Below are 24,683 nucleotides of genomic sequence, written 5' to 3'. Positions count from 1 at the left end.
TGGGATGGCCATTCTAGAATAGTGTAATTGTTCCTCTGCATGAATGCCTGGGTAGATTTGGAGCGGTGTTTTGGATCATTGTCTTGCTGAAAGATCCATCCCCTGCGCAACTTCAACTTTGTCACTGATTCATGAACATTATTGTCAAGAATCTGCTGATACTGAAAGGATTCCACGCGTCCCTCAACTTTAACAAGATTCCCGCTGCCGGCATTGGCCACACAGCCCCAAAGCATGATGGAACCGTCACCAAATTTTACTGTGGGTAGCAAGTGTTTTTCTTTGAATGCTGTGTTTTTTGGCCGCCATGCATAACGCCTTTTTGTATGACCAAACAACTCAATCTTGGCTTCATCAGTCCACAGGACCTTCTTCCAAAAAGAAATTAGCTTCTCCAAATGTACTTTTGCATACCTCAGCCGACTGGGTTTGCGGCGTGCTTGAAGAAACGGCTTCTTTCGCATCACTCTCCCATACAGCTTCTCCTTGTGCAAAGTGCGTTGTATAGTTGACCAATGCACAGTGACACCATCTGCAGCAAGTTGATGCTGCAGCTCTATGGAGGTGGTCTGAGGATTGTCCTTGACTGATCTCACCATTCTTCTTCTCTGCCTTTCTGATGTTTTTCTTGGCCTGCCACTTCTGGCCTTAACAAGAACTGTACCTGTGTTCTTCCATTTCCTTAATATGTTCCTCACAGTGGAAATTGACAGGTTAAATCTCTGAGATAGCTTTTTGTATCCTTTCCCTGAACAACTATGTTGAATAATCTTTGTTTTCAGATCATTAGACAGTTGTTTTGAGGAGCCCATGATGCCACTCTTCAGAGGAGATTCAAACAGGAGAACAACTTGCAAGTGGCCACTTTAAGTAGCTTTCCTCATGATTGCATACACCTGGCTATGAAGTTCAAAGCTCAATGAGGTTAGAAAACCAAAACAAGTGCTTTAGTAAGTCAGTAAAAAGTAGGTAGGAGTATTTAAAACAAGAAAATGATAAGGGTGCCCATACTTATGCAAGTATTGTTTGAATGCAGATTGCACATTTTCTGTTAGTACAATAAACCTCATTTCAAGGCAGAAACATTACTGTGTCCAACAGTTATTAGATATATAAAACTGAAATAGCTGTAACAAAAAAAACTATTTTTTATAAAACATTAAGCTTAATATTAATAGGGGTGCCCAAACTTTTTCATGTAACTGTATACATGGAGATACAGGTCCATCTTACAAGGTGGCACATCTTATACGCTACATAATAAAGTACACATAAGTGCTGCAAATCACTGGACCCCCTTATAAAAAATACTGAGAAACGTCTTTTTTTTTTTTTTTTTTATATAGGAAATTGATACATATATTGTCATGTAACACAATGATATATGTGAGGAGCAGACAACAAAAAAAAACAAACAAATTCAGTATATAATCCAGATAAACTTTCATGTGAGCAGAAGAGCCAGGAGAAGGAAGAGGAAGCAGAAAATAAGTATGACAAGACAAGAGGGAAAGAGATGAAAACACGTGAAGCTCAGGCTGAAAAGTAAAAGTAAGGATTGTGATAGCCGTAATCTGGGCGATCGCCCGGGGTACAGGGCTCCCGGGGGCCCACATCCATTACAATCTTGTGTGCAGAGTGGCAAGGCGGGGGAGCCAAGGATGGTGAGATATAATTGTATCAACACTGATAGAACTGAACGTTGGCGCAGTGCTGCAGGAAGCCACCCCAGCTTCCACAATGGCACGTTGATGTAGGTGGTGCGATTATGTCACTGCACTCACTGCCTGTGTCATTAATTATTCAACAGGAAGAGGCCTGAAAAGGCAAATGCCGCTACTAAAGGTGGAGCCACGCAAGATCGCCAGGAGGTGACTAATATTTATTTATCATATCTCAGTTGATGAACACAGTGGATAATTTGAGGAAAGGAGGAGATAATAGGGGGAGAGGGTGAGAGGAGGATAGCGGATAATAGAGAACGAGAGGAGGACAGCGTATAATGGAGGGCGAGAGGAGCACAGGGGATAATGGAGGGCGAGTGGAGGACAGCGAATAACGGAGGGCGAGTGGAGGACAGCGAATAACGGAGGGCGAGTGGAGGACAGCGGATAATGGAGGGCGAGTGGAGGACAGCGGATAATGGAGGGCGAGTGGAGGACAGGGGATAACGGAGGGCGAGTGGAGGACAGCGGATAATGGAGGGCGAGTGGAGGACAGCGGATAATGGAGGGCGAGTGGAGGACAGCGGATAACGGAGAAAGAGTGGAGTACAGGGGATAATGGAGGGCGAGTGGAGGACAGCGGATAATGGAGGGCGAGTGGAGGACAGCGGATAACTGAGAAAGAGTGGAGTACAGCGAATAACGGAGGGCGAGTGGAGGACAGCGGATAATGGAGGGCGAGTGGAGGACAGCGGATAACGGAGGGCGAGTGGAGGACAGCGGATAACGGAGAAAGAGTGGAGTACAGGGGATAATGGAGGGCGAGTGGAGGACAGCGGATAATGGAGGGCGAGTGGAGGACAGCGGATAACGGAGAAAGAGTGGAGTACAGGGGAAAATGGAGGGCGAGTGGAGGACAGCGGATAATGGAGGGCGAGTGGAGGACAGCGGATAATGGAGGGCGAGTGGAGGACAGCGGATAATGGAGGACGAGTGGAGGACAGCGGATAATGGAGGGCGAGTGGAGAACAGCGGATAATGGAGGACGAGTGGAGGACAGCGTATAATGGAGGGCGAGTGGAGGACAGCGGATAACTGAGAAAGAGTGGAGTACAGGGGATAATGGAGGGCGAGTGGAGTACAGGGGATAATGGAGGGCGAGTGGAGGACAGCAGATAATGGAGGGCGAGTGGAGGACAGCGGATAATGGAGGACGAGTGGAGGACAGCGGATAATGGAGGACAAGTGGAGGACAGCGGATAATGGAGGACGAGTGGAGGACAGCGGATAATGGAGGACGAGTGGAGGACAGCGGATAACTGAGAAAGAGTGGAGTACAGGGGATAATGGAGGGCGAGTGGAGGACAGCAGATAATGGAGGACGAGTGGAGGACAGCGGATAATGGAGGACGAGTGGAGGACAGCGGATAATGGAGGACGAGTGGAGGACAGCGGATAATGGAGGACGAGTGGAGGACAGCGGATAATGGAGGACGAGTGGAGGACAGCGGATAATGGAGGACGAGTGAAGGACAGCGGATAACTGAGAAAGAGTGGAGTACAGGGGATAATGGAGGGCGAGTGGAGGACAGCGGATAATGGAGGGCGAGTGGAGGACAGCGGATAACTGAGAAAGAGTGGAGTACAGGGGATAATGGAGGGCGAGTGGAGGACAGCGGATAATGGAGGACAAGTGGAGGACAGCGGATAATGGAGGACAAGTGGAGGACAGCGGATAATGGAGGACGAGTGGAGGACAGCGGATAATGGAGGACGAGTGGAGGACAGCGGATAACTGAGAAAGAGTGGAGTACAGGGGATAATGGAGGGCGAGTGGAGGACAGCGGATAATGGAGGGCGAGTGGAGGACAGCGGATAATGGAGGACGAGTGGAGGACAGCGGATAATGGAGGACAGCGGATAATGGAGGAAGAGTGGAGGACAGCGGATAACTGAGAAAGAGTGGAGTACAGGGGATAATGGAGGGCGAGTGGAGGACAGCGGTTAATGGAGGGCAAGTGGAGGACAGCGGATAATGGAGGACGAGTAGAGGACAGCAGATAACGGAGAAAGAGTGGAGTACAGGGGATAATGGAGGGCGAGTGGAGACCAGATGTTGTCCTTGGTGGGGTTTGAACCCAGGACTTCAGCGCTGCAAGGCTGCAGTGCTAACCACTGCGCCACCGTGCTGCCCCTCTTCTCCCACGATTGCTCAGTTTGGCTGAACGGCCAGGTCTAGGAAGACTTCTGGTGGTCCCAAACTTCTTCCATTTAAGGATTGTGGAGGCCACTGTGCACTTAGGAACCCTGAGATTGCGCTGTAGGGGTGCTAATAGGCTGATTGATCTAACTTCACATGCCATTATCACTACTGACAGCAGCATCAAGAAGGGAAAGGGGTAAAAAAAAACTTATGGACTCAAATTAAGAAAAGGAAATTTAAATAATACAGAAATGGAAAAGATATCCAAGGTGCCAGAGGTTTGTAGAAAATGCATTCAGGTACTTGCGGGAAGATGAAGAGGAGAAAAGGACACTTAAGGGGTGAAAATGAAGGATGAATAAAAAATAAAAGGGGTTGTGAAGAAAGGTACAGACACATGGAAGATTAGAAAGAAGTAACAGAGGTGAATACGATGCAACCACACATATTTATACATGTAAATGACGCCGTAGAGGAGATCTCATTTACATGTATAAATATGTGTGATCTGTACAAAACACTGGCACATGACTTATTCCTTCCAAAGACCACACTGAGGACTTGGGGGCACTCGTTACGGGTGGAAGAAAGGAGAGTCTGGCAGCTAAACAGGAAAGGGTTCTTTACAGTTAGAGCAGTCAGACTGTGGAATGCCCGAACACAGGAGGTAGTAATGGCCGACACTATAACAGCTTTTAAAAAAGGGCTGGATGATTTCCTTGATACACATAACATTGCGGGTTATAGGTATATTAGTGATGAAATGTATTGGTGGAGAAAGGTAGAACTTGATGGACCTGGGTCTTTTTTCAACCTACGTAACTATATAACCTGTACCAGATCTGGATAGTAAATGGTCATTTTTGCACTCAAGGATCGTGTTTAAAACCGCAAACAATTGATGCAATAAAAGACACCAACACATATAGAGTGGGAGAGGAGGACAGGAAACATGACAAGAAATTCTTGTCTTGGGCCCAGCAAATCTTAAGAATATTCACACTGTTCTTTGTGTAACACTGAAACACATCGCATTCCCAGTATAATACAAAAACACCCCAGTTGATCTTTAAAAAAATACACATACAAAGACATACAATGTCCTATGCATAATAGACAGATACTCCGCTCCATGTATAATACAGGTAGACATGCTGCTTGGTATACAATAGATGTAAAACCTCTTTGTGCATGATATGGATACACAAGAGGAGAACAACTGTGTTTAAAGGGTTTGATAAAGTGCACATTTTAAGGATATTGCTGCTTTCACACAGATGCTGCCGTTACTGGTTCATCTATTTCATTTATGCTACTAAAACCATCTTGGCCCTTTAAAAATGCAATTGACATCTTTGAATTACAGGCTCTGTATTCCTTGTAATGCAATTACGTTCTCTGCCATGGTGCAGTTCACTGTGGCACCTCAGAGCATGTAGAGGAATCAATGAGTGTCACTAGTATTTCTGTCATCTTCTTACTCCATAATTAAGGAAAATCCTGGATGGTCGTGTACAGGTGCGCAGTGACCACACAGGATGACCAGGTGCAAAAAGCCAAGGACATGGGACTCTGCACATCCTATGGCCACAGACAGAATTAGCAGATCACATTTCAAAGGGTTAATTAGAGGGCTTTAAGATTAAGACATAGCTGTGATCACTGAAGCACCGGATCCTCTGCAGATGGCACTGACCCAGATGAGATGTGGGCCAAGCACGATTTACAGGATCATTCTGGATGGAAACTGTGTATCTATCTCTGTATGCCTATCCTTGGAGTAGCCATATTGGGCCATTAAATAGCCACATTTTTTGACCCTGAACTGGTGTGCTGCCTTTGTTTTTTGCCTGAATCTGTGGAGTAGCTAGAAGACCTCTCTATGAAATGAGCATTTCCATCTTATTAAGTGATACCATGTCTTTAGCATGAAGGGGCCTCAAGCCGTAGCGGCCCCATGTGATCCCGGTGTGGCGCAGCACCACGGTCTCCCACCAGCATTTCCACATTATCCGCATCCTCAGCTCTGAGCCCCAGTGCAGCAGGAGCGATGACGTCACATGTGCCTGCGGCGTGCAGCCTCAGTCCTTACAGTGCACAGACCAGAGCGAAACGAGACAGGGGAATGGGAGATAGGTAAGGAGGGTTTCATTTGTTTAGTCAATTTATCACTTTTTGAGGGTAGTGTGGGGTCATCATTCTGAATGGGAGCTGTGACACCATCATATTGTCTGGTTGGCTATGGGAAAATCATTCTGCAGCAGTGGGTTCAAATCCCACCAAGGACATCTGCAAGGAGTTTGTATGGTCTCCGTGTCGATGCGTGGGTTTCCTCCGCGTTCTCCGATTTCCTCCCACTCTCCAAAGACATACTAATAGGGAATTAAAGAGCTGCAGAATATGATACCGCTATATAATTATACTAGCTATTGAACCCGTTCTACGCCCGGGTGGCGAGCATTTATATTGGTATATGGTCTCCATCCTGGTATGCGCTGCTCCCATCCTGCGTCCCCATCCTGTCATGCGCTGCTCCATCCTGCGTCCCCATCCTGTCATGCGCTGCTCCATCCTGCGTCCCCATCCTGTCATGCGCTGCTCCATCCTGCGTCCCCATCCTGTCATGCGCTGCTCCCATCCTGCGTCCCCATCCTGTCATGCGCTGCTCCATCCTGCGTCCCCATCCTGTCATGCGCTGCTCCATCCTGCGTCCCCATCCTGTCATGCGCTGCTCCATCCTGCGTCCCCATCCTGTCATGCGCTGCTCCATCCTGCGTCCCCATCCTGTCATGCGCTGCTCCATCCTGCGTCCCCATCCTGTCATGCGCTGCTCCATCCTGCGTCCCCATCCTGTCATGCGCTGCTCCATCCTGCGTCCCCATCCTGTCATGCGCTGCTCCATCCTGCGTCCCCATCCTGTCATGCGCTGCTCCATCCTGCGTCCCCATCCTGTCATGCGCTGCTCCATCCTGCGTCCCCATCCTGTCATGCGCTGCTCCATCCTGCGTCCCCATCCTGTCATGCGCTGCTCCATCCTGCGTCCCCATCCTGTCATGCGCTGCTCCATCCTGCGTCCCCATCCTGTCATGCGCTGCTCCATCCTGCGTCCCCATCCTGTCATGCGCTGCTCCATCCTGCGTCCCCATCCTGTCATGCGCTGCTCCATCCTGCGTCCCCATCCTGCGCCCCCATCCTGCGCCCCCATCCTGCCACACTCTGCTCTGCTCCATCTGCCACACTCTGCTCTGCTCCATCTGCCACACTCTGCTCTGCTCCATCTGCCACACTCTGCTCTGCTCCATCTGCCACACTCTGCTCTGCTCCATCTGCCACACTCTGCTCTGCTCCATCTGCCACACTCTGCTCTGCTCCATCTGCCACACTCTGCTCTGCTCCATCTGCCACACTCTGCTCTGCTCCATCTGCCACACTCTGCTCTGCTCCATCTGCCACACTCTGCTCTGCTCCATCTGCCACACTCTGCTCTGCTCCATCTGCCACACTCTGCTCTGCTCCATCTGCCACACTCTGCTCTGCTCCATCTGCCACACTCTGCTCTGCTCCATCTGCCACACTCTGCTCTGCTCCATCTGCCACACTCTGCTCTGCTCCATCTGCCACACTCTGCTCTGCTCCATCTGCCACACTCTGCTCTGACCCGCTCGGCCCCGCTGCCTCTGACCCGCTCGGCGCCGAGTGCTGGGGGGCCTGAGCAGGCGGGGACACATCGGCGCGCTGTGGGGGTCAGGTGCCGGTATCGCCGCCAGCTCAGGCCCCCCAGCACTTACTATATTCACCTGTCCTCCGTTCCACCGCTGTGCGCCGCCATCTTCCCGGTCCTCTGGCTGTGACTGGTCAGTCAGAGGGCGGCGCCGGCGCGCATTAAGCGAGTCATCGCGCCCTCTGAACTGAAGGTCACAGGCCAAGGACCGGGAAGATGGCGGCACACAGCGGTGGAACGGAGGACAGGTGAATATAGCCGATACTCACCCTCCTGGCGGTCCCTGCTTCTCTGTTGGAGATCGCGGTGTGCGTTCAGTGCTTACGCATACCGCGATCTCCCGGGAGCGTCACTCTGTGAGGCCCAGACTGCGCCGGCGCTTGCGCAGTCTATACAGGCTTCGGACAGAGTGACGCTCCCAGCGTTATATTATAGATAATCAAAAGCATAATGCTGCAAAGAGGCAGTGGGGACATCATGCTGTGTGGGGGCTGTGGAACCATCATTCTGTGAGAAGGCAGTGGGACCACCATTCTGTGAGAAGGCAGTGGGACCATCACACTGTGTGGGGGCTGTGGGACCATCATACTGTGAGAAGGCAGTGGGACCATCATACTGTGTGGGGGCTGTGGGACCATCATACTGTGAGAAGGCAGTGGGACTATCATACTGTGTGGGGGCTGTGGGACCATCATACTGTGAGAAGGCAGTGGGACCATCATACTGTGTGGGGGCTGTGGGACCACCATTCTGTGAGAAGGCAGTGGGACCATCACACTGTGTGGGGGCTGTGGGACCATCATACTGTGAGAAGGCAGTGGGACCATCATACTGTGTGGGGGCATCATTCTGTGAGAAGGCAGTGGGACCATCATTCTGTGAGAAGGCAGTGGGACCATCACACTGTGAGAAGGCAGTGGGACCACCATTCTGTGAGAAGGCAGTGGGACCATCATACTGTGTGGGGGCTGTGAAACCATCATTCTGAGAGGAGGCAGTGGGACCATCATACTGTGTGGGGGCTGTGGGACCATCATTCTGTGAGAAGGCAGTGGGACCACCATTCTGTGAGAAGGCAGTGGGACCACCATTCTGTGAGAAGGCAGTGGGACCATCACACTGTGTGGGGGCTGTGGGACCATCATTCTGCGAGAAGGCAGTGGGACCATCATTCTGTGAGAAGGCAGTGGGACCATCATACTGTGTGGGGGCTGTGAAACCATCATTCTGAGAGGAGGCAGTGGGACCATCATACTGTGTGTGGGGGCTGAGGAACCATCATTCTGTGAGAAGGCAGTGGGACCATCACACTGTGTGGGGGCCGTGGGACCACCATTCTGTGAGAAGGCAGTGGAACCATCACACTGTGTGGGGGCTGTGGGACCATCATTCTGTGAGAAGGCAGTGGGACCACCATACTGTGTGGGGGGCTGTGGAACCATTATACTAAGTGGGGGGCTGTGGGACCATAATACTATGTGGGGGGCTGTGGGACCATCACACTATGTGGGAACGCAATATGGACATTTACTATTGCCTGATTTCTGGACACAGCACTGACTTGGCAGTACTCTTCCTTATAAGCACACAACTCACATGAATGGGGCAGAGTTGCAGAATTCTCCCCTGTTGTATAGAAAACAAATATCGCTAAATTCGTAATGTGATCAATTTATTCCCAAGACTGGTCAGACCTCCAAATATCAAAGTGATGGCATAACCTAGTCATGGGAATAACCCTGTATTGCTTGGCTTGCAGGTTGCATAAATGGAGAATAGAATCCCAAGTCAGACCATGTACCAAACAGCAGTGGGGAAGTAGCATGGGGTACCACATGGGCACAGGTGGCAAACACTGGGATAAACTCACTCCCGAGAATGTTAGGTTTTCAATTGCAGACCAACACTAATAAGAGGTTAATGAAACATCTGAGTAGTAAATTAAACTTTTTTCAACCTCTTTAATAACGGTGTATCCTGAGCATGTGAACTTTACACTGCGTCACCCAACACCCAAGTCAATTTATTTAAAACTGGCTCATATCAGCCGGATCCAGAAGTATTGATAATTTATCAAATCATTTATTAGCAGGTGCAGACAAATCTTCATATTCAGTGACGTCTGCTTGTGAGGACAAAATTGCTTTCCGACAAGTCTGGAAAATCCCCCAAAACAAAACTATTTCCAGGTCTCACCTCCTGTTATACATGCATTTGGTGGCAGAGATCTTCCATCAGCTGATAAATACATGGGGCAGGAGCCTGGCTGCGACAGCATCTGATGCTACCGACCCCATCCGAGGTGATCACAGACCGACCACTCCCGATAATCAGAGAGGACAAGCTACTTTCAGATGATGATCTGTGGGTACTACGTTGGGTAGGCCTGCTCTGACCACCGGTGAAACAAGTGCGGAATCTGTGGTTACTACTAGAAACAATAGTGAGACTTTGCTGTGACTATTGGGGAATCAAGGATGGCCCTGCAATGACTACTGGGGAAAGCAAGACTGTGTAATAATTGCAAAGAAGGGAAATGAGGCCCTGCTGTAATTACTGAAGAAAGTGGGATTCTCCTGTGTCTACTGGATGGAAGCGAGTAGGGGTGGATTTACACTGGCCGATGAGGTTTCTAGGAATGCTTGTTCCCAATAATTGGCCACTGTAAATGCTCCCTAAAACTCTGCTGTGAAGGGTTAAGGACACTGCTGTGATCATTTCTTAAGACACTGCCTACTGGATAGAAAGGGGCACTGTTCTGACTATTGACAAGGGGAATACTGTGACTTCCTTGGAGAAGGGATAGACAGTGGTTGCATAGACAAGAAGGATAATAATTTATAATAGGAGTTTTTTTTTTCAATAATTTTTTAGTGATTTGCAGATTTTGTAAAATTTCCAAATTCCATAAAAAGCTTCTTTGCTTTGAGAAATGTGTTGTGTTGACAGCAAGGTGAATGTGAAAATGTCAATTTTCATGCGACAGGCACTAGATATCTATTTAGCTATTGTCCAAAACTCTTCACTAAAGACTCCCTATCGTATGCACCCTTGGACCAGCCAATGAGTGGGGAAATCTGCGGTCAGAGACATCTATGCGATCACTTGGGGCTACAGACCATCAGTACTGGGCTACGCTGTACACATTCGGACATCGGTGAGATTGGGCAGAAATGTATATTCTCAGTTTAAGGGAGTCGTACATGGATACAAAATGAAGGAGTAAATGTAAATGTTTTGGAACTAACGACTATACAGAGTAGTGAGGATGTCAGTAGTGAATTGGAATGATCACATGAAGCCTGCCATATCATTCCCATATTAATCCTCTACTAAAGTATCAAAAGAGTGAAAGTCAACACATTTTACAGACAAAACGCTGAGTGATGAGCGGTCACCTCACCTTCAGCTGTGCTGGAGAGGCCATCAGCCTTGAAATTACTAGTACTCTTCTTCCGGCGGTGTTTCTTTCGATTTGCGTGTGGTGATGGAGGTGGATCCAGTTTGGGACTGGTGGTACTAGAAATGCTGGGACTGGAACACACGGAGTCACCCAGGCCGGTGTCTGTCATAAAAACACAGAGGATGCTTAATGAAAAAGCAACTACTACGGCACACAAAGACTGACCTCACGGTATAAAGTAGATACAGAAGAACATAATTTACATTAAATCAATTAAATAAGTGCATTTGTTTTACTAATTTGCATTTTGTTTTTCAGTTCTGTTGTAGTAGCCATTTTTAACAAAAAAAAAATTGCAGCTGTATTTCTTGGAAAGTTTTAATTAGCTTTTCACGAAATTATGAACACTAAAGAAAAACTGGACCCACTACTCATGAGGAGAGAGAGTAAAAGATAGATTTACCGTAACTTTACCGTACCGCAACAATCAGGTGTCCTCTCACCGGGGAGAGTTGTGCAAACACTAGGCACAACACTACAGTGCGCTGTTTGGTCAGTAGAATAGTCAAGGAAATATGTTGTTGGCAAACAGGTCCATCAGCCAGTTCCACAATGGAGCTTCTTGTAAAGGAAAAAACATGGGGGGAATATTCCAGCTCCTGGTAAAAGAGTATTTTCTTTACTCCACATGAAAATTTTAAAAGTTACATGCAAAGCAGACGTGTACAAAACGACACGTTTCGAACGTGCTCCAACGTTGTGTGTCAGCTTTGACGAAGAAAGTTGGCATATGTTCGAAGAGCGTCGCTTTGCACGTCTGCTTTGGAAGTAACTTTTAAAATTTTCATGTGGAATAAAGAAAATGCTTTTTTTTTTTTCTTTTTTAAACAAGGAGCTGGAATAATCCCCCCATATTTTTCCTTGTCTGCCCCTGAGAGGTTGGATTGTGGTTTCCAAGCACACTGGACCATTACTTTTTGGTGAGCTTGCATAACCTTTTTTTCAATTACCATACCTGCGTGGAAAACCTGAAAGTAGTATAAGAATTCTGGAGAGTTGTGGCAGCTGCAAAGAGATTTATTGGATTTACAGAGCATTCAAGCTTATACTGGGGTCTTCACCAAGACGGACTGGGGTTCTTCAGATAACGGGAATAGGAGTTATGCTCATCAAATGGGCACATAGTATGTTCAATTATTCACAATACTAGGCTCTGCTCACAGCTACTTCATGATTTCCATTATCAAGCAACCAGGATATGAAAGTTGACATAGTAATTTAACTTTACTAAATAGCACTTCTTTTTGCATGCAAATGTAAGTCTAGGATGAAGGCCTCCAACCAAGAATCCAACACAAATGTGAAAACAGCCACATACATTTAGACTAAAGTCGGCCAAGCCTGCCAATATTTGATCAGCTGATCGTATAGTGTGAACGATGACATAGGATTTTGGGATAGACAAGGATTCCGTCTGCTGAATTTCAACAACTGATCCTTTTATCCCTGGACAAAAGCTAAATCGAAAGGAGTCTGGCAGTGACTCTCTGATAGAGAACACAGGAACGCTCAGCCAAGCCAAGTGTTCCAGTATGTAAGAATGTCAGGAGCGGTCGGCCAAATGACCATAAGGGTCTTCAAGCTCTGCTTACATCAGCTTTGGGGCCTCAGTTAACAACGTAACCCAAAACACTGTGCCTATAAATGTCAGGAGGGATGACTGCTTGGAACCGTTCTCCATAAGAGAGCCATCAATGTGGAAGTGCAACATCACATTTTCCCTGTCGAAAAAGCTGATCGCAGGGTGAAAATCCTAAAGCCAGACCTGTGAAGATTAGCTAATCATTGGGCCGACTTCTATTTAAAAGACGGGGTTGAGTTCATTATACAATTCCTTTAAGATGGCTATAAATTTTGCAATTTTTCAGAATGAAAAGACAATCAGAACAAGTATAGGAGTTTGTCTAGGGACATACGGTAATCGGAACTTCTTGAGACCATGATGTTTTCTGACAAGTAGTAAAATCTTCTGATTGTTCCCTTTTATCTTTCAAATGGAAACGTGAGTACTGAATGGTGCCTCAATATCTGCAAGTGCTGATGAGATCTCTCAGTGTGTATGGACACCTTCTGGTGCCAAAATGTTCTCTACCATACATTACATGCAAGTAATAAACTAAAACGTGAATAAATTAAGATGTCTTTGTTATATTGTCCTTATCGGCTTGTATCGCTCTACTGGTACGTAGCACAATACAGCTAACTTGCATATTGTGGTTTTATTCTTAAAAAGATCTTACAGAACAGATAAAACGGATCTAGGAAATAGCCTGATTCTTCAGGGAAAGAAAAAGGGGATACTGAATGTGTCTAAGACACAACAGACACAGAAGAATGGAACAGCTTGCTCATAAAACAATGAGAAGCGAATAGAAAGAAATAGGAAAAAGCTGACAGATATATAAAAGATGCGGAGAGGGAGGGGAAGGAATGGGGAGACGTGGTCCATCCAGGCTGTGCCGCATCAGTTTTTTATGGATATCATCTCACACCCTCCATCCTGTTTTACTGCCATTGTAAGAACGTGTTACACCCTCTCCAAAAATATACCCCTCTCTCCGGTGGGCCGCTGCTCCACGCAGTTCAGTGTTAGTGATGAGCAAGTGTAAAATAACATTCCCATAAATTCAGTGCAGGGAAATGAACCCTCCAAATGATCACTGCCGTCACTGGCCTGTGCTCAAGGACACACATAACTTATACGCTCCTTTAGCTGGAGCTCAAGTGGAAGCTGTGGCAACTTATCTCAGCTGACAAGATACCACATATTGCACGGCATCCCACCTAAACCATACGCTGTGTTCTGCCCAGGATGGCAAACAGCCCTAACATGCAAAGGGCGGATTACAGGAATATTGCTCTCTAGGCTGCTTCCAGCAGTAGATCTTTATCAGAACGTTTCTAGCGCATACATTACACGTATCCATAGACCCTATTCACCCAACGGAGGACAAATGGACCCAATAGGGATATGTGGGGAAAATTAAGGTGGATTCAGCATCCAATAAAGATCAACTTGCTTTATTATGTCATCACAAATACAGAAGCCGCAGCATCAACCCTGGAATAGATCTGGGTCACTTGTCAAGGTAATACAGCACTGTGCAGACCTACGATCAAATCATCTACACATACTGGGCAGCGGTGGTTCAGTGGTTAGCACTGGGGTCCTGGGGTCAAACCCCACCAAGTGACATCATCTGCCAGGAGTTTGTATGTTCTCCCCGTGTTTGGGTGGGTTTCCTCCAGGTTCTCCCGTTTCCTTCCACACTCCAAGACATACTTGTGAGTGATGATAATGTCTGTGCCGTGCTGTGGAATATGATGGCGCTATCAAAGCAAAGCATAATAAAAAAAAAAGTAATAATTTCCACCAATAGATACAATTCTTGTAGCAAACATGTCATAAAACATTATCGAAAGCGTAAGTAATAGCAATAGTAATGCGGTCCTAGCTTTCTATATTCCACGTGTGCACATGCCTTCGCGCTTGCAGAGGCTGCTGTATTCTTTTAGCTGTATACTATGCAGTCATAGTAGCTTGGCACCTGTTCACACTTGCTTTATTTGGGCTTTTGTAGTATATGGTTAGAGGTGGTGACTGCCTTCATATTTGGCAGAGCTCAAGTCTTTAGTTAGTGCTGGATCATGCCTGCCCTTTAAATTTAAAGGCTTTTAGCCAAGGAGAGAGACATTTGATGCCACACTAAACCTAATATTTATCAAAGGAAAGTACGCCTTGTTGCGGCTGGTGGGCTCTTATGAATTGGCCAATTTGTGCGCCAAGTATCTTCTTTTTCTACTATATTATTGTCTAAGGGTCACTTCTGTCTGTCTGTCTTTCTGTCACGGATATTCATTGGTCGCGGCCTCTGTCTGTCATGGAAATCCAAGTCGCTGTTTGGTCGTGGCAAAACGCCCACAACCATTGCCATGACCAATCAGCGACGGCCAGAGTCTGGCAGCGAAATGGCTGCTGCTTTACTGCCCTGCAGTCAGCACTGAGCGGTCACACAGGGTTAATGCCAGCGTTAACGGACCGCGGTGTAATGCACTCCGTTAACGCTGCTATTAACCCTGTGTGACCAACTTTTTACTATTGATGCTGCATATGCAGCATCAATAGTAAAAAGATCTAATGTTAAAAATAATAATAATAAAAAAGGTTATTCTCACCCTCCGACGTCGCGTCCTGTCCTCGGCAGTGCAAGTGGTAGGTTCCGGTGCCAAGGATGCTATGCGAGAAGGACCTGCCATGACGTCACGGTCATGTGACCGCGACGTCATCACAGGTCCTGCACTCATACCAATCCTGGGACCGGAAGCTGCCGCGTGCACCGCACACAGGCGACAGGACTTCAAGGGGCCCTCGGAAGGTGAGTATATGTTTACCGTATTTTTTATTTTAAGTCTTTTTTAACCATGCATATAGTGCCCACATTGCTATATACTACGTGGGCTGTTACATACTACGTGGGCTCTGTTATATTCTACATCTCTGTGCCATATACTATGTAGCTGGGCAATATACAAAGTGACTGTGCAATATACAACGTGACTGTCCAATATACTACGTGCTCTGTGCTATATACTACGTAACTGTGCAATATACTATGTGGCTGTGTCGGTTTTGTTATATACTACGTCGACTGTGCAATATACTACGTGCCTCTGTTATATACTACGTGGCAGTGCAATATACTACGATATATGACGTGGCTATGTTATATACTACGTGCCTCTGCTATATACTACGTGGCTGACCAATATACTACGTACCTGTGCAATACACTACGTGGCTATGTTATATACTACGTGACAGTGTTATATACTAAGTAGCTCTGCTATATACTACGTACACTGTGTTACATACTACGTAGCTCTGTTATATACGTCACTGTGCAATATAGTACATAGCCTGTGCTGTATACTACCTACATATTCTAGAATACCCGATACGTTAGAATCGGGCCACCATCTAGTATAAGTATATTCTATATAGCAGTAATGTCGTCCAAATTTCATACACACCATGCTTGCATCCAACTTAGTGCTTAAAAAAGCAGCTGTATTCTTTTGTTTGTGTATCCACCAATAGACACAATTTTTGTAGCAATCTTGTCATAAAACATTATAAATATCAATGCTATTAACCTCTTAATGACTCAGTCAATTTTAACCTTCCTGACCAGGCTAATTTTTTAAAAATCTGACCAGTGTCACTTTATGTGGTAATAACTCTGGAATGCTTCAACGGATTCCAGTGCTTCTGAGATCATTTTTTAGTGACGCATTGTAGTTTATGTTAGTGGTGAATTTCGGTCAATATATTTTGCGCTTGTTAGTGAAAATGTCAACATTTTAGAGAAAATTTAAAAAAATTAGCAATTTTAATACTTTTCATCTTTATATCCTTAAACCAGTTAGCCGTGCTGTACAAAATAATTAATAACATTTCCCACATGCCTACTTTACATCTGCATCATTTCTCAAATGTCATTTTATTTTACTAGGGTGTTAGAAGTGTTAAAAGTTTAGTAGCAATTTCTCATTTTTTTTTCAAGAAATTTACAAAACCTGTTTCACTTTTACAAGGAACACAACAAGAAAATGAACCCCACAATTTGTTACCTAGTTTCTTCTGAGCACGCTAATACCCCACATGTGGCCAGAAACCTCGGTTTGGACACATGGCAGGACTCGGAAGAGAAGGAGCACCATTTTAATTTTAGAACGCAAATTTAACTGAAATAGATTGTGGGTGCCATGTCGCATTTACACAGCCCTCAAGGCACCCAAACATCAGAAACCCCCCACAAGTGATGCTATTTTGGAAACTACACCCTCAAGGATTTTATCCAGGGGTTTAGTGAGCATTTTGAGCTCACATGTACTACACAGAATTTAATAACATTAGGTCGTCATATTGAAAATATTCATTTTTTTCCATCATGTTGCTTTAGCTCCAAATTTTTCAGTTTTTCAACAGGCAACACGAAAAAGTAGATGCAAAGTTCGTTACCCACTTTCTTCTGAGCCTAGTGATACACCACATGTAGTCAAAAAGTTCTGTTTGGACACATGGCAGGACTCGGAAGAGGAGAAGCGACATTTGGTATTTGGAATGTAAATTTGGCTGCAATAGATTGCAGACTTCATATGTCTCATTTGCATTGCACCTGAGGCATAAAAAAAAAACAAAAAAACAAAACAAAAACAGAACCCCCCCCCCCCACAAGTGACCCCAAATTTAGAAACCAGAGCCATCACGGAATTTATCTAGGTGTGTATTGAGCATTTTTAACCTAGAGGTGATTCACAAAACTAACATTTAAATGTGAAAACAAAAATTTTTTTTCCACTAAATAATATTTTAGCACCAAATTCAAAATTTCTGGGAGGGGTAATAGGAGAAAATGGACCCCACAGTTTGTTATGCAATTTATACCAAGCACGGCATTACTCCATATGTGGTTGTACACTACTGTTTTAACACACGGCAGGGATCCGATGGGAAGGAATCTACTTGGCTTTTAAAACTCAGATTCCTTTTGAACAGATTGTGGGCTCCATTATCTGAGCCCCCCCGAGGTGCCACATCAACAGAAAATCCCCACATGTAACCCTATATTGGAAACTTCACTGGGTTGTCCAGTCAAAACTGATAAGTCTGCAGTCACTCTGTGTACATTGTTAATAGGGCTCTCTCAGCTACAGCAATGCTAAACAAGTGGCCGCTTACTGCAGTTTAGGCACAGTGGGGCTCAGAAGGACTGGGGCATGTGGATTTGGGAGCTCAGATTTCACTGGATTTTATTTGGGCACACGGGAGTCATGTGCAGGAAATTTAGGGTTTTTACTGGTAACATTTTAGGGTACATACGGTAATATTTTTTGATCGCTTCCAGTATAAGGCTGGATCACATTCTTGTGTTCTATGCTGAGCACTTACATCTGCGTTTCTGTGTAAGGCTTCTTTTACACTTGCCGTGATTTTGCGGCCCGTTTTTGCAGCCCCAATAGATTTCTATGGGGCTGCAAAAACGGGCCGCAATAATTCGATGGCGCGCCGCATGGCCGTGAAAAAATATCTAGCTTGGACACGGACCCCGTTGTTTTTGCAGACCGCCGTTTTTTGCCCCAATACTTTTGCTATAGTATTGGGAACCTGGAAAACTGCGATCCGCAAGTTTTTTTGCGGTCCATTATTGCGGCAGACCTTGAAAATTGCTGCAATACGGCCAGCAAAAAAGACCCGCAATAACAGGCCACAAAAAACACGATATGTGTAAAAGAGGCCTAAATCCCACAAAAATGCAATTCAGACCCCCTCATAAGTGAGAGGTTCAGTCGGCGTTTTGCCTGAATCACAGCTTCAGGGATTTACACAGAAACCCAGAGTTTTTAATGGCAAAATGGCTTTTCAGGATTTTTGTGCAACTTTTTTGTGTTTTTATATTTAACTTTTCTTCACTTTTTCACTAAGTAGCAATGTGGGACATGTATAATGTTTACTCAGATTGCTGGCCTCATGCACTGCAGTACTCGTTTACTGCAGTGCCTGAGACCTGTCAGAGAGTCACTGACAACCTGTGAGATCCAGTTGACCTCAGGGCACCATGGAACTATCGCCACACGCGACTATGATTGCGGGGGTTCGATACTGCCATAGAAGGTCTTCTAATCACGTAGATACCGCTGTCATGATTGATATTAAACGCGTTAATCGACCCCGATTGGCTCCAAAACCATTTGGGCCGATAAGGGTGTCAGCTGTCAAAAAACTAATATACCATAAAAAATAAATATATATATATTTTCTGGTCCAAGTCTAATTGAGTAACAACACTATATAAACAAATAAAGTTGGACTATGTAAGGAAAATGACACTACTCAATGAAAAACATACCAAGGCTGAAGATTTCCATCTTGGTCATGAAGGAATTGGATATGCTCTGGTAGTCGACTTACAGTAAATATTTCAGGGTAATATCTGGTTAAGTTACAGAGCAGCAAAGCACAAAATCTTCTTAGTGGAAAGCAAGAGTCATTTTATCGGGACTCTGTCAGCACAGAGTGACTGTTCAAACTAAGTACCGCCACTCGGTGATTCACGGTGGAGTCAATCAATTACATACACCATCACACCTGCTTGTTTTCCCTCAATCGCCACCTCCCTCTTCTTTGATTGGCAGTTCTGTCTTCATAGGGCCAGAGAGGGGCGAAGGTGGAGGGAAAACAAGCAGGTGGGAAGATGTATATAGATGATTGGCCCCTCCGTGAAGAACCGAGCGCCTGTACTTGGTTTGAACAGTCATTTTGTGCTGATAAAGTCCTTTTAAGGTTGTAGGCTTCTCTACCTTACTGTTTTAAGAGTCCACTGGTTTAGAAATTGGACTCTGTTTGGATTTTGGAATCTACACCTAATTTCTGACAAAATCCTCAGACTGTAAACCTGGCCTAGAGATATCATGTCCTATCCGTCCCGGCATAGGTGTTCCCAAACAATGAATGATTGAGAACATTTAAAGAGAACTTGTCACCGGAAATAATGCTATTAACCTGCAGATATTTGGGCCGGAGGCACGGTTACAGCAGCCCCTCTGTATTCTCAGTGCGGTGACTGAACCAGCAGCGTCCCCGCCTCCATGACAGAAAAGTGAATGCTGCCTCGGAAAATAAAGTTAATTTTCTCCCAGCGGCATTCGCCTGCGTGCATAATAATACTATTTACCTTCAGATTAACCATATATCTACAGGTTAATAGTATTATTTCTGGTGACAGGTTCCTTTTAATTCCATTGCACTTCTGTAAAAATATTTCCAACCTACACTCCTAGAGATGCAGTAAAAAAAAAGAGGACTCCACTAAACCACTTAAAGAAACACTCCCATCAAAGTTTGTATCCTCTTAATATATTGCAATCTTATTATATAGCACTGTGTACTTGCAACTGCTCATTATACCTTTCTGCCCAGTAAATTCATCTTTTCTCTGCTCTATGTAGAAACATGAAGTTTCTTGTCCCTGCTAAAGTCATTCCCCTGTTCACATCCTGACCCAGCTGCTCTTTCCGCCTATTGCCATATATTTTTGCAATGATTAAAGACTCTCCGTGAAAATTGACCTCCTGTTTCTACATAGAGCCTAGAAGGATTCAGCTAGTCAGTAATCACGTTATGTCATAGACCTAATGGAAAACAGAAGAATTGGCTGGGTAGAAAGGCAAAATGAGCAATTGGAAGTACACAGTGATATATAATATGATGACTTCAATATATTAAGAGGATAATAATTTTTATGGGAGGAGGAGGAGGGCTTCTTTAAATGGAACCTTTCAACCTGAAAATCGAAGGTGAGCCAAGCCCACCGGCATCAGGGGCTTATCTACAGCATTCTGGAATGCTGTAGATAAGCCCCCGATGTAACCTGAAAGATGAGAAAAAGAGGTTAGATTATACTTACCCAGGGGTGGTCCTGCTGCAGTCCGGTCCGATGGGCGTCGTGGTCTGGTCCGGGGCCTCCCATCTTCTTACGATGACGTCCTCTTCTTGTCTTCACGCTGCGGCTCCGGTGGAGGGCAAAGTACTGCAGTGCGCAGGCGCCGGGAAAGGTCAGAGAGGCCCGGCGCCTGCGCACTGCAGTACTTTGCTCTGCCCTCAACAGAGCAGACAAAGTATGCCTGCGCCGGAGCCACAGCGCGAAGACAAGAAGAGGACGTCATTCTATGAACATGAGAGGCCCAGGACTAGACCGCGACGCCCATCGGATCGGACCGCCTGCCCAGGTGAGTATAATCTAACCTCTTTTTCTCATGTTTCAGGTTACATCGGGGGCTTATCTACAGCATTCCAGAATGCTGTAGATAAGCCCCTGATGCGGGTGGGCTTAGCTCACCTTCGATTTTGGGGGTGACAAGTTCCCTGTAAGGATGAAAGAAGAGTTTCAATCAGAAGGACAAAAGTGCAGAACTGCATGAGAATGATCCAAATATTAAGACTTAATATAAGGCTGAATCATGAATCAGATAAACTACCTTCAAGAAGACCGATGTTTTCATTGCGTATGTGATTGACATCTAATAGTACCCGGTCTTTGGGTGTCCCCAAATCTGCCTTGCACTCATCCTTTGTAATAGTATTATGTGAAGGTATAAAGTGTAGGTCTTGCTCAAGACTGTCCACCACCTGCAGAATCCTGTGAGAAGGTAGACTAGTCACACCGCCAATACTGACCAGGGAACAAAACAGTTATTGTTTTATCACTGAAGAATAAGTCTTTCTTGACCTTTGATCTACAATTCACAAGGGGTCCTCAACTACCTCTGGCTGCAGGTGCTCTGGTGGTGAAGGAGTTATTGCACCTAGGAATCATTTCAATGCCTGGAGTTGGTTGAGAGCTTCACTGCTCTACTGACAAATCATACAAGACAGCTAATTTTACAAGTCAGGTAGCAGATACCACACAGCCGGCAAAAAGCGGGAAGAAGCTGACATCAGACCCTCCAACTCCTGCCTCCTCCCCCTATTGCCCCCCCAGACCTCATTCTGACATTCTTTTCTTTAACAGCACCTCCTGTTTTGTGGTCCTTCAGATAAAGTAATTTATCTAATTAGGAAACGTTCAGAGCGGGTTTCAAAGGCGGGAGCCACAGGGAAACACAGACTGCTTAAAAAATAAGATCCTTTTACTCTGCCCCCCATGCATGCCGTTAATTGAATGCGAGGAGGGGGAAAGAAAGCATTGAAATCAGAAAATAAAATGAAGACCCGATGTGTGTTATTTTGTCTTGGACAAAAAGCGGGGACAATAAGCAGCATATTCACTAGCAAAGAAGAACATTTAAATCCCAAAGATAGAGAAGAACAAGAAGAAACAAGAGAAAAAACTTGTCTCTCCGTCCCCGCTGATATCACACGCACATTAACACAGAGCTTTTAAATTCAGAACCTTTTAATGAAAGGGAAGAGAGAAAGTTTAAATTAAAAGGATCCGACTTGTTTGATGTAAATGACAAAAAAAGGAAATAAAAAAGTTAAAAGTATGGAACGACAATCGCTGATCTGCCAGAAAGTGGGGGGGCTGAGACGCTGAATTCCCTGCCTGTAGAAGGTGGGGGGCACTTTAGAAAAAAAGTTTTATTACAAGGGAATATCAGGTGCATTTATCATTTTCCTCGCATTGCCAAGTACCTGATTATTCCTCATTTCCCTTTTTGTCATGTTCCTGATGAGTTTTTTACGCTGCTGTAGTTAACTCCTAGGTAATACATAAAACACTAAGAAGCCTGTATCAGAAGGGTTAATGTTGCAATTTCAGAAAAACTCTTTGAAACCTGTGAATTTTCAGGCAGGGTGTGAAGTTCTTTTATATCATTGCTTGTAATGTCAACGGCATCTTTTGATACAACAGAAAATAATAGGGTAATATCAAAGTATATGTATAACGTACTGTGCAAAAGTTTCAGGCAGGCGTGAAACAATGCTGAAAAGTAAGAATGCTTTCAGTGATAACTTATTTTTATCAATTAACAAAATGAATGAAGAAAAAAAGAAATTAAATCAAAATCAATATTTGGGGTTACCGCTCTTTGCCTTCAAAACAACTTCAATTCTTCAGTTGCACAAAGTCAGGGATATTGTAGTTTAATAGTCCGCTGTTTAAGTAACCAATTAAACCGAACAGGCGATAATCATCATCATTTTAATATGGAGGTTGAAACATAGTCATGAAAACAAGCAGCTGTGCAGGAGGCTTGAAACTGGATGAGGAACTGCCATACTCTGCTACAAAGGTGAGGTTATGGAAGACTGTTTCATGTCACTATAGCAAGACTGAGCACAGCATCAAGACAAGGTAGTTATACTGCATCAGTAAGGTCTCTTCCAGGGAAAGATTTTAAAGTACCGGTAGTTCCAATCTTTTTTTTGCAGAAACGCTAAGAAATAGGCAACGTTGAAGACTGTGCACACAGTGGTAGGGTAGGCCAAGAAAACTTGGTGCAGCACATGAAGTACACACCTTGCTTACTTCCCTTTGAAAGTGGAAGGTGTCCAGCAGTGCCATCAGCTCAGAACTGACAGTAACCAGTGGGAGCCAGCTACAACCATCTACTGTTTGGAGTGCCCAAAAGCGGTCTTCATAAAAACTGAGGGCGAAAAGCCATAACTTCAACATGGAAACTAGGCCAAGCGGCTCAGCTATGCAAGTAATCATAAGACCTGCAATGCAGAAAAATAGCAGAATGTGCTCTGGATTGATAAGTCAAAATCTGAAAAAGGTGGTTGTAAAAAAAAGCAACTTGTTGACCGAAGGGGCAATAATGAGTGTTCACAGACTACAGTGAAGCATGATGGAGGGTCCTTGCGAGTAAGGGACTGCTTTTTAGCAAATGAAGTTGGACATTTTATCAGGATTAATAGTGCTGTCAATGCTGAGAAATAAAGGAAAATACATATCTGTCATACAATACCTACAGGGTGGCATCGGATAAGCTCCAAACATATTCTGTAGCAGAATGTCCCCCAAAAAAACCCAGTATGAAGAAGAACTATCTTCAGCATAAAGAAGAAGGCGGCGTCCTGGAAGTGAGGATCTAGTGCCCACAGAGTCCTGATGTCAACATCAAGTCTGTCTGGGATTACATGAAGAGACAGAAGGATTTGCACAGTTTGCAAACCACAGAAGATCTGTGGTTTGTTCTCCAAGATGTTTGGAACAACCTCCCTATCAAGTTCCTTCAAAAACTATGTGTATCTAGGAGAAGTGATGCTATTTTTTAAGACAAACGGCGGTCACACCAAATTTGATATAGATTTCTCTTTTGTTCACTCAATTTTCAGTTATGCTAACTGATAAAAAATTAACCATGAACCCTTCTACTTTTCAAAGCATTTTTACATTACAGCATTATTTCCACACTTGCCTAAAACTTTTGCTGCACATCACTATATATCTGCATAAAAGCAGATCAGAGAAGTAAATTAACAAATACTGCTATATTTCTGTTTCTGAATTTATTCAGACTGATTGAAGTATACCCTATCGGTACTAAAACAAAGGATGATGATCGTAGTTTTTTTTAAATCAGTCATCATAAAAAATAATGAATCCTCATTTATGCACATAAATAAAATTTGCAACAATTGAAAATTATTAATTTTTCTTTTACACTCCTCAAAGGGGCTGTTTGGTCTTAAACTACAAGTCTGCAAGCACTCTATGTGACTGCAGACTTGTAAATCCCAACATCGCTCACAGTGCATGCTGTAAGGATTCTCCTCCGCCGGCTCCATTAGTGGGCAGTCATGTGACTGCAGGTATGTAATATGCAAACTCCCAGCCACATTCCGACTAGACTGTATCCAGCCTCACTAAATGCAAGGGTAGTGAAAATGATAAACCGCACATCATTTAAAAAGCTAGTTTATTGGAGACAACTCTCCATTGAAGCTTGAGCAACCGTTCATGTGTTTCCTATGTAGGAAGTGGAGGAAGCCCCTACTAGACTCCTCTAGCAGCAGCTCATCGACAGCGAGAAAGAAAGGATCGGGTGTATGAATTCAAGTGTAAGATTCTTAACTCTTTCGACATGGGTTGGGTTAGAGTCGTAAGTAACGTGGGACAACTG

At 44.9% G+C, this 24,683-nt stretch overlaps 1 protein-coding gene across 6 annotated transcripts in view; it reads right to left on the bottom strand.

Moving 5' to 3' along the window:
• The window catches only part of AGAP1 (ArfGAP with GTPase domain, ankyrin repeat and PH domain 1), a 484,860-nt gene that overhangs the window by 49,227 nt on the left and 410,950 nt on the right, over nt 1–24,683 (bottom strand). For all 6 annotated transcript variants that reach the window (XM_069733319.1, XM_069733321.1, XM_069733320.1 and 3 more), the window contains one exon: nt 10,992–11,153. In XM_069733319.1, coding sequence (XP_069589420.1) covers nt 10,992–11,153 — 162 coding nt within the window. The remainder of the gene's footprint in view (nt 1–10,991; nt 11,154–24,683) is intronic.

The sequence above is a fragment of the Ranitomeya imitator genome, chromosome 7 (genome assembly GCF_032444005.1).
Source record: "Ranitomeya imitator isolate aRanImi1 chromosome 7, aRanImi1.pri, whole genome shotgun sequence".
In the NCBI taxonomy this organism is placed as follows: Eukaryota; Metazoa; Chordata; class Amphibia; order Anura; family Dendrobatidae; genus Ranitomeya; species Ranitomeya imitator.
Note: the sequence above shows the minus strand (reverse complement) of the source record. Positions and strands in the feature narration are given on the sequence as shown.